The sequence below is a fragment of the Eptatretus burgeri genome, chromosome 14 (assembly GCF_056783735.1).
Source record: "Eptatretus burgeri isolate ZD-2024b chromosome 14, Ebu_testis_v1, whole genome shotgun sequence".
In the NCBI taxonomy this organism is placed as follows: Eukaryota; Metazoa; Chordata; class Myxini; order Myxiniformes; family Myxinidae; genus Eptatretus; species Eptatretus burgeri.
The window spans coordinates 33,304,478-33,316,223 of record NC_140974.1 but is presented as its reverse complement, the minus strand read 5'-3'; the positions used below and the strand labels follow the sequence as shown (position 1 = coordinate 33,316,223).

Below are 11,746 nucleotides of genomic sequence, written 5' to 3'. Positions count from 1 at the left end.
CCAACAAGCCATCTGCATGACACCTCGGCCCCTCACGATCCACCGCCAACCGGCTGCACCACCAACGTACCGTTGCAGCGCTATACTGTTACTCATCAAGTTTGACCCCACGTGGAAAGAGCAGTTGGGGTGTCCCGGCAGGGGCCAAGGCCCTGCCCCGGAAAAATGGGCCGTAGGACCCTGTCCAATGAGGGGCAGACAGCGAGGCATTTTTCGCCAAGAGCCCCTCCCCGTGGTGGGAGGAAATATATATTCGAGACTCTCTGAGTAAGGAGGAGTTTTCATGGTGGTTGGGTCAGGCAGTTTTGTTCACGATGGCTGTGAGCAGTCTGGTTCGTTGTTCACGGTGGCTGTTATGGGGAGAGGTGTCCTGTGGACCCCAACTATTCGCCACGCGAGCTCTGCCACGAGCCACGAGTCCCACACGTGCGACTGGGACCAAACTGATGACCTTTGGCAGGTGCCGCACTACAGAGCACGCTTTCCCTCCGACGACTACGTACCCACCAAACTCTGACCCCCCAGCTTATCTCTCTTCACGGCTGCGAGGGTCAAATAAAGACTCTGGGGTTTCTTTTCTTTTTGTGTGTGTGTGTGTGTGTGTGTGTGTGTCTGCATGTGGGCCCATATTTAAGTAGAACTAAGTGTTTTTGTTTTCTGTAAATATTTCCCTGCTTGCATATTTGCGCCAAGTCTTGCCTTTGTCTTTCTTTTACTGTTAATAAATTTGTTAGAAATATTCCCAGTCCGTTTCTGTCACTTCTTATATTGGTCTAGCATGGCCCGGGTCTGAGTATAAGCGGGGTTTCATCCCCAGTAATCGGTCTATCATAGCCGGCACGGCTTTGGCAGTTTCCACTCGGCTGCACCCGAACCGGAGTTGGTAGTCGGTAGTTGGAACTCAACCGTAGTCAGTAGAGTGACCCGGTTCGAGCAAGACGTGCCGAGGGCGTGGTTTCCCCGGTAGTCCAAATCGCTTAGTTAATTAGGTAAATTGGTTTTAAACAAACAGACCCTATGCTACGCGGTTGAGATATTGGCGTCCACGGTCGGTTCAGCGACCCGCCGGCTCACGGAATTATCCGGAGCGACGGCCTGCAATTCCGGGGAGTCTGGTGGGAGATGGCGTAACCTCTCCCACCTAGTGGTCGTTCTCGACACCGACCCCTGGCCCACAACAATATCATAATGGTTGTACAGTGAATAGTGAGTGCTGCATGTAAGCGTCACTGTGAGTGAAATGTTCATGAAACTATTACCAACTGGAAGGGCACTCAGTAGAGCACGGACCTCCGCCACGTAATGCCTGATCCACGAGAACATATCGGGCCCAATAAATTTTTAAATATAATGCTCTACAGTAATACATATCGGTTTTGGCCCTATCTATCAATGGTAAAGAATCACTTTAAAATTCTTTAAGTCGGATCTTCACCAAAATCGAATCAATTCGTCCTTGCCACACACCCAACCTGTCCACCAAGTTGCATCCGAATCCGTCCACAACTTTTTCAGATATGATGCTTTATATTAGTTTAGCCCTGTCTCTCAATGGTGAAGAATCACTAAAAAAAAGTTATCGGATCCAGATCCGGATTCGGATCTGCACCAAAATGGAATCAATTCTTCCTTGTCACACACCCAACGTGCCCACCAAATTTCATCCCGATCCGTCTGCAACGTTTTGAAATATCCAGTACACAAACAGACAAACAAACAAACAAACAGACAAAGAGGGGTGAAAACATAACCTCCTTCACCTTCGATGGTGGAGGTAACGAGAAAACAGCTCAACAAGTCATAACATATTCTTACAATTCAGGTTTGTTGAAAATTATGACAAAAGCTCAAGTGCTAAAACAAGTTATAGCCTGGGCACACACACACACACACACACACACACACACACACACACACACACACACACACACACACACACACACACACACACACACACACACATACACACACACACACACACACTTATTAGTATAGATATGTTTGCATTCCAGCTGCTCGTATGAGCCATGCTTGTGAAGCCATAATGACAAAACACTGAGTCTTTTTTTTTTAACGTTTTCCTTTTACAACTCTCAGTGTATTTTACAACACTGAACCCCAAAACCCCCAAATGCTCTCAACAGAAACCTTGATGGATGAAATTTCACGATGAATTCACAGTTGATACAGAAAGCGATCATGGAAACCACAAACAAAATCGAATCAAACTCGAAGGGTTCTCGGTGGAGCACATACCTCGGCCACACAATGCCTTGATCCAGGAGAACATATGGAGCCCAACATGTATATTTGAAATGTCCTGCGAAATCTCGGTTTTACCTCCACTACCGAAGGTGAAGGAGGTTATGTTTTCACCCCTTTCTGTCTGTCTGTTTGTCTGTCTGTGTGCAGGATATCTCAAAAAGTTGTGGACGGATTCAGACGAAACTTGGTAGAGATGTTGGGTGTGTGACAAGGAATAAATGATTCAATTTTGGTGAAGATTCGGATCCGGATCTGAGAATTTTAAAAGTGATTCTTCACCATTGAGTGATAGTGCTAAACTAATATGTAGCATGATATCTCAAAAAGTTGTGCACGGATTCAGACGAAACTGGGTGGACAGGTTGTAGGTGTGACCAGGATGAATTGATTAAATTTTGGTGAAGATCTGGATTGAGAAATAGGGCTCAAAAACGACATATAGCATGATATTGCAAAAATGGATCAGGCCAGATATGTTATCGTGGATCAGGCAGCACGGAATGGAGGTATGCGCTCTACCGAGTGCCCTTCCAGTTCGCCATGTTTCCCAATGGCGAAGAATCACTTTTAAAATTCTAGTAGATGGATCCGGATCCATATCTTCACCAAAATCTAATCAGTTCGTCCTTGTCACAATGCAACCTGCCCCCAAAATTTCAACCAAATCTATCCACAACTTTTTGAGATATCCTGAACACAGACAGACAAACAAACAAACAGACAGCCAAGGGTGAAAACATAACCTCCTTCCACCTTCGGTGGTGGAGGGAGGTAACAATGTTTGTTGTGCAATCAAATACCTGACTGGTGTGTTCAGCCCCTCACAGTGAGAAGCACGAAGTATATTCAACCTTCATGAAAGGTCTGATATCACAGTTCAAAATCCTTTTCATCCGCATGTGCAACATTTCTCTCAATCACAAAGCAAGAACAAGAAAAAGAGCAATCAGTGATTGCAGACCCTCGCCAGGAGTTGTTCTGTGTGGTGTTTGTATGGTGTATTTTGTGTGGTGTTTGTGTACTGGTGTGTTACATAATTGATAATAGACATAACAAGAACTGCCGCTTTATAACTGCTGGCAGTGATGACCGGGTATCGAGATGTCCAGCTTTGATTGGACACCTGAGACCCTCACCCACGATGCTTATGATTATTCAATTGAATTCAGAATGGGATTAAAATAAATTCAATTGAAACCAATTGGAAGACCAAATAGGTACATTCCTGCATCGGAGTAATCAGAAGGAACTCAAACAAATGAACAGCAAAGATGAAGTCATCAGGAGGAACCTGGAGAGGAATCACATTTCAGCTGCTGCTGCTCCTCTACCTTCAAACCAATCCAAGCGCAGCCAAGTGAACCTTATTCAAAAAAAAAAAAGATTTAATCATTCTGGCTGCCAAACCATGCATCTGATCAAGTTGAAATTTAAGACTGTGATTTAGGTCTAATTGGGGACCTTGTCGACAAGTTTCAAATCTAAATTTTGAAGCTGATTCTGTGTTTTAACAGGCAAATACCCATAAGCCTTCATCATGCCTCCACAGACATTCTGGATACTCAGCACTTTTTCCAGAGTAATCGTTGTGCGCCACTTTTGTGCGATCTTTATGGCATTCTTCCCAACTGTGTCAAAGTTGTAACCTGTTTCGTGATCACCGTGTGTCACGTTCACAACCCAGCGCAAGATTGCCTCACTTTCCGGGATGCCCGCAAAGTTAAACATTTTTTTGACCAAGCCCTCTGGGTCCAACACGAGATCTTCAAAACGAACCAGCATGAAACGACCTCTTAGCCAAAATGGCATTTCTCCACCCGCCACACTTCGCATTCGTTCAGTGCTCTTGCACACTTCTTGCAGAACGGTAAGGTTGCTATCTATGAACTCATATCCAGTCATGTTCATGACCACCCCGTTGTCTCTTTTGAGAGCTCGTGGCGCTTTGTCTCTGGAAAGTGCAACTGCCCTTGGGTCACGCACAAGGTGAATAACACGAATATCTATGCTGGGGTCAGCTATCATTGACTCAATAGGTTCTATGTCAAAGAATCGGACTTCTTTGAGGACGATGTGCTTGCTCGCGTGGCATGCCAGGGAAAACCTCTCAAATGAATTCCCAGAACAGCGTGCCTTGCATAATTTTTCCTCACTAAATGTCCCTGGTGCAAAGGCATCGCAAGCAGGTGGTGAACAGAGCGCACGACTCACAAAGTGCATGAAGACCATCGCAAGGTTTCGACCAGTTGGAGGGGGAGGATCCGGTGGGAAGTAGTAATTGTATACAGACGTGTCACATAGGTAGATTGAGCGTAGCATGTCACGACATGCTGGTTCCATAACCACAGCACCAGCACCTCGCATTTCTGTCCAAACATGCCAGCAGGGTTCCATAAGGTAGAAGACATCCGGGTGTTGTCCAAAAATTTGGCCTAAGAATGAAGAGCCTGAACGCCAGGTGGAGATGATCAGCGTATGCGTTCGCTTTGGCTTGGCCTGCTCGTCACAGTCACTTCGTACTTGTATTCCATTAGTATTCTCACTGGGTTTATTAAACAGGAAGAAAATTATCCCAATGATAAAAACCAGGAACAGCATGAGCATGGTCTGGCTGATCCTTGGCAAGAACTGCATGATGGCGTTTTCTGAGCTGCAATAAAATAAAATAAAAAAAACACATGGTTAGCATGATTTGTCTGTACAGTGGACTCACTTTCAACAGATACATTCATCTAAATTAGGGCTTGTGATTTTTTTCCCATTTCCAAAAAACCTAAATTCCGTTTCGTGTTATCAATGGAAAAATAAGAATGTATTTGTGCGCTTGGATTGGAAAACAAACAATTTTCCTCGAGTCTCTGTATTTTGCATCAGGCTGACACAGAAAAGCAGGGAGTAATAAAATGAAAACTTAAATTATAAATGACGGTTGGGAAAAATGAGAAAACTGGATACATGGACTTTAAATGAAATGAATGTTGACGAGAAACACCAGCGCCCTCTGCGAGCAGTGTTGGAGGGAGGGTGTGAGCAAATTCATTTTGTGCCTGTGGCTACGAATACCCCTCCCTCCAGCATGGACCAATAAACCACGTGAGCCACATGCACAGGTGAAAATCCCGAGTCATCAACCCACTCTTGTGAGGGGGGGGGTGGAGGGGGTGATAGTATTTTGTGCCCATGACCTGATCCTTGGTATCCCCATCCCTCCCCCAAACGTGTATGCAAAACCTGGTGGAGATCAGCCAAGCTGTTTTCAAGACAGATACTGTATGCTGTATTTGAAAATGATTACGATGTCCATGTGTGCTCACGTTCAAGGGAGTTATGCAGACATGACAGTATGTGCATATCATGTGCCAAAGTAGACTACAATTTTTGCATGTTATCTTTTTTCAACTAAGTACCTCTATAAAGTATTACAATTAGAATGTGAGTACGTTTATAAAATATATTATGTACGATAAAAACCACACAAACATTACACAAAACAAGTACTGGCGAGAGACTGCAATCTTTAATTGCTCTTTCTGGTGACCTCCATCACCTAAGGTGAAGGAGGTTATGTTTTCACCCCTGTCTGTCTGTTTGTTGGGTGCAGGATATCTCAAAAAGTTGTCGGATTCGGACAAAACTGGATGGACAGGTTGGGTGTGTGACAGGAACGAACTGAATAGATTTTGGTGCAGATCGAATTCGGATCTGACTACAATCTTTTTTTAAAGTCATTCTTCACCATTGAGAGATAAGGCCAAAAACGATAGCACGATCTCTCAAAAAGTTGTGGATGGGTTTTTGGAGTTCCAGATCTTTGTAGTTCCAGATCCAAATTCGATCTCTCGGTGGGATGCAATATGTAAACTCTTCAGCCTGGGAAAGGTATGCGCTCTACTGAGTACCATTCTAGTTAAATATTGTTACGAATTTGGGAATTCGATTGCACACAACATTCAGGTTCCTTTAGTCAGTTATGTCGATAAGTGCTTGTTCCCGAGATAGTTCACCTTCCATTGTTTAATGGGCAGAAATCAATGAAGTGCGCTGTGTTATTCAATTCAATACTTAGGGAGCGATCAAGAAACAATGGAGACGTCCCTCCCCCTCTTCTGCGAAGAGGAAGAAGAGCCCTTCCGTCCCGTGATTCATAACGTCAACAACTCCCTCCCATCCGTGGTTGAGCGGGGATGGATCACGAGGGCATGAGTCACACCGGGCACCAGTGCGGGGGAGTGGGCGGAGAATGATAAAGAGGAGATCCTTTCTTTGTTCGGTTGGAGTGGTCGTTCAGCAGGCCGTCGGTTCCTGGTTGGCTTGGGTTAGGGTTGAGGCTTTCGGAAGCTTTTTGCTTCTGCTGAGTAGTTGTTCACCAGGCCGTCGGGTCCTTGGGTTAGGGTTGAGGCTTTCGGAAGCTTTTTGCTTCTGCTGAGTAGTTGTTCACCAGGCCGTCGGGTCCTGCTTGGCTCGGGAGAGCTTTTTGCTTCGAGCTGCTTTGTTTGGAAGAGAGTTGAGCTGGTCGCTCGGCTCGAGCTGCGAGTGGTGGCTTCTTCTTCTTGGTTTGTGGAGCTCTTTGTTCTCCGTTTTGGTTGACGGCTTGGTGCGACTCGTCGGCCTCATCGTGGAGGTGGTTCCTCGGGGAAGCGGCGCATCGACGGGAAGGATCGGCGCCTAATCTCACCAGCGTGTGTTGAGAAGCGCGGGACGATTCGCTGGAGCTCGGGAAAGATCGCGGCTCACGGAGATTGGGTCCAGCTCGCTCTCGATGGAGCCCGGGTCTGAACAACTTGAAGACCACATGAGGTGGAGAGGTTCGAGATAGGTCCTGGGTTTCAGCTCACCTGTCCTCTGAGCTGGAGTCCGTTATTAAAGGCCTCAGCCACCATTTCTTGGGTGTGTGTGTGTGTGTGTGTGTGCGTACGTGTGTCTGTGGGCCCGTCGAATAAGTAGGAAATTAAGTGCTTTGTGTGCTGTAAATGTTTGCATTGCATTTCGTAAAGTCGGTATAGTTCTGCTCTTACGTACTTCCCTAGTTCCCCATTATTATTAATAAATATCCCAATTGTTAAATGTTTTCAGCTCGTCGCGTCGATTCTTTCATTGACTGAGCATTTCATGTGTTGGTAGTTGGAAAGCCTTTGGTTTGCCATAAAAGGGGGACATTTGGACCGACAGTTCTCGGCAATTAAGCCGCTCGGAATCGTGCACGGGACAGGCTCGCCTCAGTGGCTTGTTGCGTACGAGTTCCGTCGAGGGTGGAATACCCCGGTAGTTGGATTACGTGGGTATTTAGGTAAATTGAACATTGACAATCGACCCTACCCCACGTGGTCTGCCCATTGGCGTATTTCGGTTCTTGTACAAGGACCCGTCGACTCGTACTTATCCGGGCGGCGATCTATATTCCAGGCGATCGGTTGGGCCGACTCGACTTGCGGCTCCGTCAGAGTGGTCGGTTCGCGGCCGACCCCCGGCACCGTAACAATATATTGTTGTGGTTCTGAAAAACGCTTGCCTCTAAGGCAATGGCATCCATCATACAGTGGACCCCAGACAGTTATTTCATTAATATACGTGCAGTTAGACCTTTCCCTCCTGTCTAATGGGTCAAATGGGACGAAGTGCATTGTGTGGATCTCATAGTTAGGTCTGATTATATCTCTATCTTCATTCCAACTCTTTTCCTCTTGTTCCTCAAATAAATCCACCCAGACTGCTGCTTCTGAAAACCACAGCATCATCCTCCACGATAAGAATGCGTCCTCGCGGAGACCAAAGGAAGCATAACCTACACGATGGAAAAATCCTCCGCTGCAAGATACGGTGTCAAAGGGGGATAGTAGAACCATACATTAAATCCCAACACCATACAGGATGCACACGGCACACTCTTTTTAACCCTAATTATATCTAATCCTTTCCTTCAATCCATCACACAGTACGAGGCACGAATAGTGCACCTCTTCATTCGGGTCTGTACGCTGGTTCACGGGCATGTGGGGTTGAAGCGGCCCTCAGCCAGTCTCTGGAGCACGGCCCGGGAGTTCAGTGCAAGGCGATTCATATCATGGGGTTCAGAGCGAGACAATTTCACAGCTCCATGATCTCTCGCCGGATGTACAATAAGACCGTTTCCGGCCGTCACGGCTGGGCCGTGCGGTGGCCAGAGCCAAATGGGAGAGCCTGATTCGGGTGACGACTCATCGCTTCGGGGCGGCGCCCTGCTCTACACCGCCGGATGTATAAAGGACAGATGAAGAGGCTGTTTGGAGTCGTAGTCATCGTCGTGGTCGTCCTCATCATCTTTGCATGGCCTTGGATCGATCTCTATATATGCCTGCTTCTCTGCAAGTCCTGTCTGCCATTCTGCCCACTCGCTCTCGATCTCTACCTTCTCTGGAATCTCAACTCCCTCGCCACTGGCTCCACCCACCCACCTTCTCCGCCTGCCTCTCACCACTGGACAACCCACTCACCTGGCTCCACCTGAAGTCCCTCCCTCACACCTGATGATCTCGCCCTTTCTCTGGATCGATGCACACGCTGCGCCGACATCGTAATCAAGCAGGAGACAATGTGCCAACCCTCAAACGTGCAGCGCGCTATGCATAAGTTAGACTATCGTTGGGCATAGGACGTGAACGCCGACAACAGGCTAAGCATTCGTTGGTATAAGTTATCTATAAGATAACGAAACATTCTGTATCCGTTACTAATATGTTATGCATACGACCAACTCATTATGAATACGTCCGAATCTTTAAAAAAAACATCAAAAGTTCAGCGTAAGCCAGCGTTTTACATACATTTTGATACGTTGTCATTGCTGGCTAAAACGTTAAGGTGTGACTGGGCCTTTAGCAGTGTCACTCGGCTGCATCTGATCCGGTAAGGTGACCCGGTTCGGACAAGGTGTACCGAAGGCGTGTCCCCCGGTAATTAGATCACGTGATTATTTTTAGGTCACCGATATTAGACGGAGGACCTTAAGTCACGTGGTTGAGTAATTGGCGTTCATGGTCGGTTTGCGACCCGCCGCATCACGGAGTTATCCGTGTGCGACGGCCTGCGATTCCGGGGAGTATGGTGGGAACCCGAGATAGCTTTTTCCCCTAGTGGTCTTCTCATCTGACCCCCGGCCGCAACAATACATATACTTAACTCAGGTCATATTCAATTTACTTGCAGGTCTCTCTTTTTTATGCAGGGCTACGGTACCAAATATAAGGTCTGTTCTTGCAATATATATCATGAGATAATGGACATATAGATTTAGATCCACACAAAAAGAACAGAATGTCATACAAAGAGCTGTGACATTGGCTGCATCAGTTTGGATTTTTTAGTCAAACAAACTTGATCGTGCGCTCATGTGTCAATATTAAGAGAAGATTACTCATCAGCGAGCAGCCAAAAATACAGCTATTCTAGAACTCCAAAAATTGCTTCAAAGGACAGGCGGCTGGACATCTCCATTTGAGATGACATCGATGTAGTCTCGTCCTTATTAACTGAAATACAGTACAGTTGATATAGCAACCTGGTTATGTTGTCATAATCCAGGACTTTCAAAGAGTAAATGCAAAAGTATGTGTGTGAAACATGTTTGGACTCACATGGAACTCGATGCTCCCTTTCACGTCCTTTGACACAATGCCACAAGCGTGCGGCTTAACTTGCTGGTCGTATTGTGTTCCTTTTTGTATTATCTCTTTGTTGGATTGAAAATTGTATAATTACACACTTCTCCCTGCCTGTGGATGGACTTTTCTTATTTCCACAAACCTCCACGTCACTTTGCTGTCATGCAAGCCAAACTGGTTCCGGCAACTTAAGTTCAGGAAAGTCAAACATTTTATATCACAAAAGGAAGGTGTCAACCCCACCCTGTGTCAATTTTTCCCTTACTCATGCATAAATACCTATTTTCTAAAAACACACTTTTATTCATTTATCTTTATTAAGTGGTTTTCTTTCTGTCTTTTATTGATCTTTGTCAAAACTGTTTAACCACTACTCCATAAGGAACTTTTAATCCAGACAAAGGCTGGCAGGATGACCTGGAGGTACATACACTCGACTCTAAGCTGTCGAATCTGGGTTGGAATTCCAACCCAACTTTCAACAGTCATCCCGGTGTTTCACAGGCAGGGTGATTCATCAATGTTTATTAGATTCCTGACATTTTTCCTGTGGATGGACGTTTAACTGGGCGTCCCGTCTGCCGACATTGGTTGGTAGACGTTAATAGATCCCACGGTGTCCTTCGAGAAGAATCGGTGAGCTATCGCTGGCACCGTGAACAAGTTACAAATTCCTGCCATAATCAGCAAAGATCAAGACAACACACTACAACGAATATAACAATTTTATGAACAGCTTTAGCACAATGGAAAAGGGGTTAAAAAGTTGTATCAAACAATAGCCGAAGTGACACCAGAGATCACAAACGGGGAAATTAAAAAAAACCTTACAAAACATGAAAAGAGTAAAGGTACCAGGGCTGGATAACATCTTAATATGCACAATTATGGAAGGAGAAGACACTATCTCATTACAGCTTGCTGAACTATTTAGAACAGTGTTTCTCAACCTTTTTTGTCCCACACCCCACTTTGATTTTCAAAAAAATCGTACGCCCCACCATGATTGGAGACACTACAGTATATACTACATATGTATTCAAAAGGCTTTATTAAAACTTTATAGCAAATTTTATTCAATTGCTACTCACTTCAATGGGAGCCCTGCCCTTGACGCTGACTGCAGATTTGTTTGATTTGAGGAACCAATTTTGTCAGTTTCAGCCTTAAATCACCACATTTCGTGATTTCTAGTCGATTTCTCTGAGCTTGCAGCAAATCGGTAACAACACTAAATCGACATTCGACTAAATAAGATGATGGAAAATTTATCAATACTTCCCTTGCCAAAGTAGTCGAGTTTGGGTATTTCTTTTCGCGCTCCTCAGACAGCCACATCATGGTTCCTTTGATCTTGAAAAGAGTTTTAAATCCTCATGCCCCACCAAAATATTGCCACGCCCACCTTGAGAAACACTGATGTTGAGCTTGCTGAAAACAAAGGAAAGTTTCCAAGCAATGTAAATAAGCAAACATGATTATCCTCTTCAAAAAGGGAGACAAACGAGATCTTAAGAGCTATTATCCAATCAGCTACTTTCATATAGGCCAACATATATAAACTTTTCACAAGGGTCCTAACCAATCGAACGGAAGGCATTGTAGATAGCAACCAACCAAGAGAGCAACCAAACTTCAGAAGTGGATATTCCACCATTGACCATGTACACACCATTGATCAACTGAAGGAAAAATGTTGGGAATATAATAAACTTCTCTGCATGGTATTTGTGAACTATGAGAAGGCATTTGACAATGGAGAATCAGTCGGCAGGGTGGATCCGGGGGGATGGGGGGGGGGGAATGTCACACCCGGCGCCCCTCATAACCTCCTCCCCTCTCAT

At 45.4% G+C, this 11,746-nt stretch overlaps 1 protein-coding gene across 2 annotated transcripts; it reads right to left on the bottom strand.

Moving 5' to 3' along the window:
- Positions 1–599: 599 nt before the first annotated feature.
- On the bottom strand, positions 600–11,262 carry LOC147012935 (carbohydrate sulfotransferase 6-like). 2 transcript variants are annotated; one of them, XM_085854301.1, is made up of 2 exons: positions 10,994–11,262; positions 600–4,915 (listed from the first exon to the last, which is right to left on the bottom strand). In XM_085854301.1, exon 2 carries the CDS (start codon positions 4,897–4,899, stop codon positions 3,715–3,717), a length of 1,185 nt encoding a protein of 394 aa, XP_085710427.1. In that variant the 5' UTR covers positions 4,900–4,915; positions 10,994–11,262; the 3' UTR covers positions 600–3,714. The 2 variants fall into 2 exon arrangements, with proteins under 2 accessions (XP_085710427.1, XP_085710426.1); XM_085854300.1 differs by lacking the exon at positions 10,994–11,262 and adding an exon at positions 9,876–10,333.
- Positions 11,263–11,746: the final 484 nt, after the last annotated feature.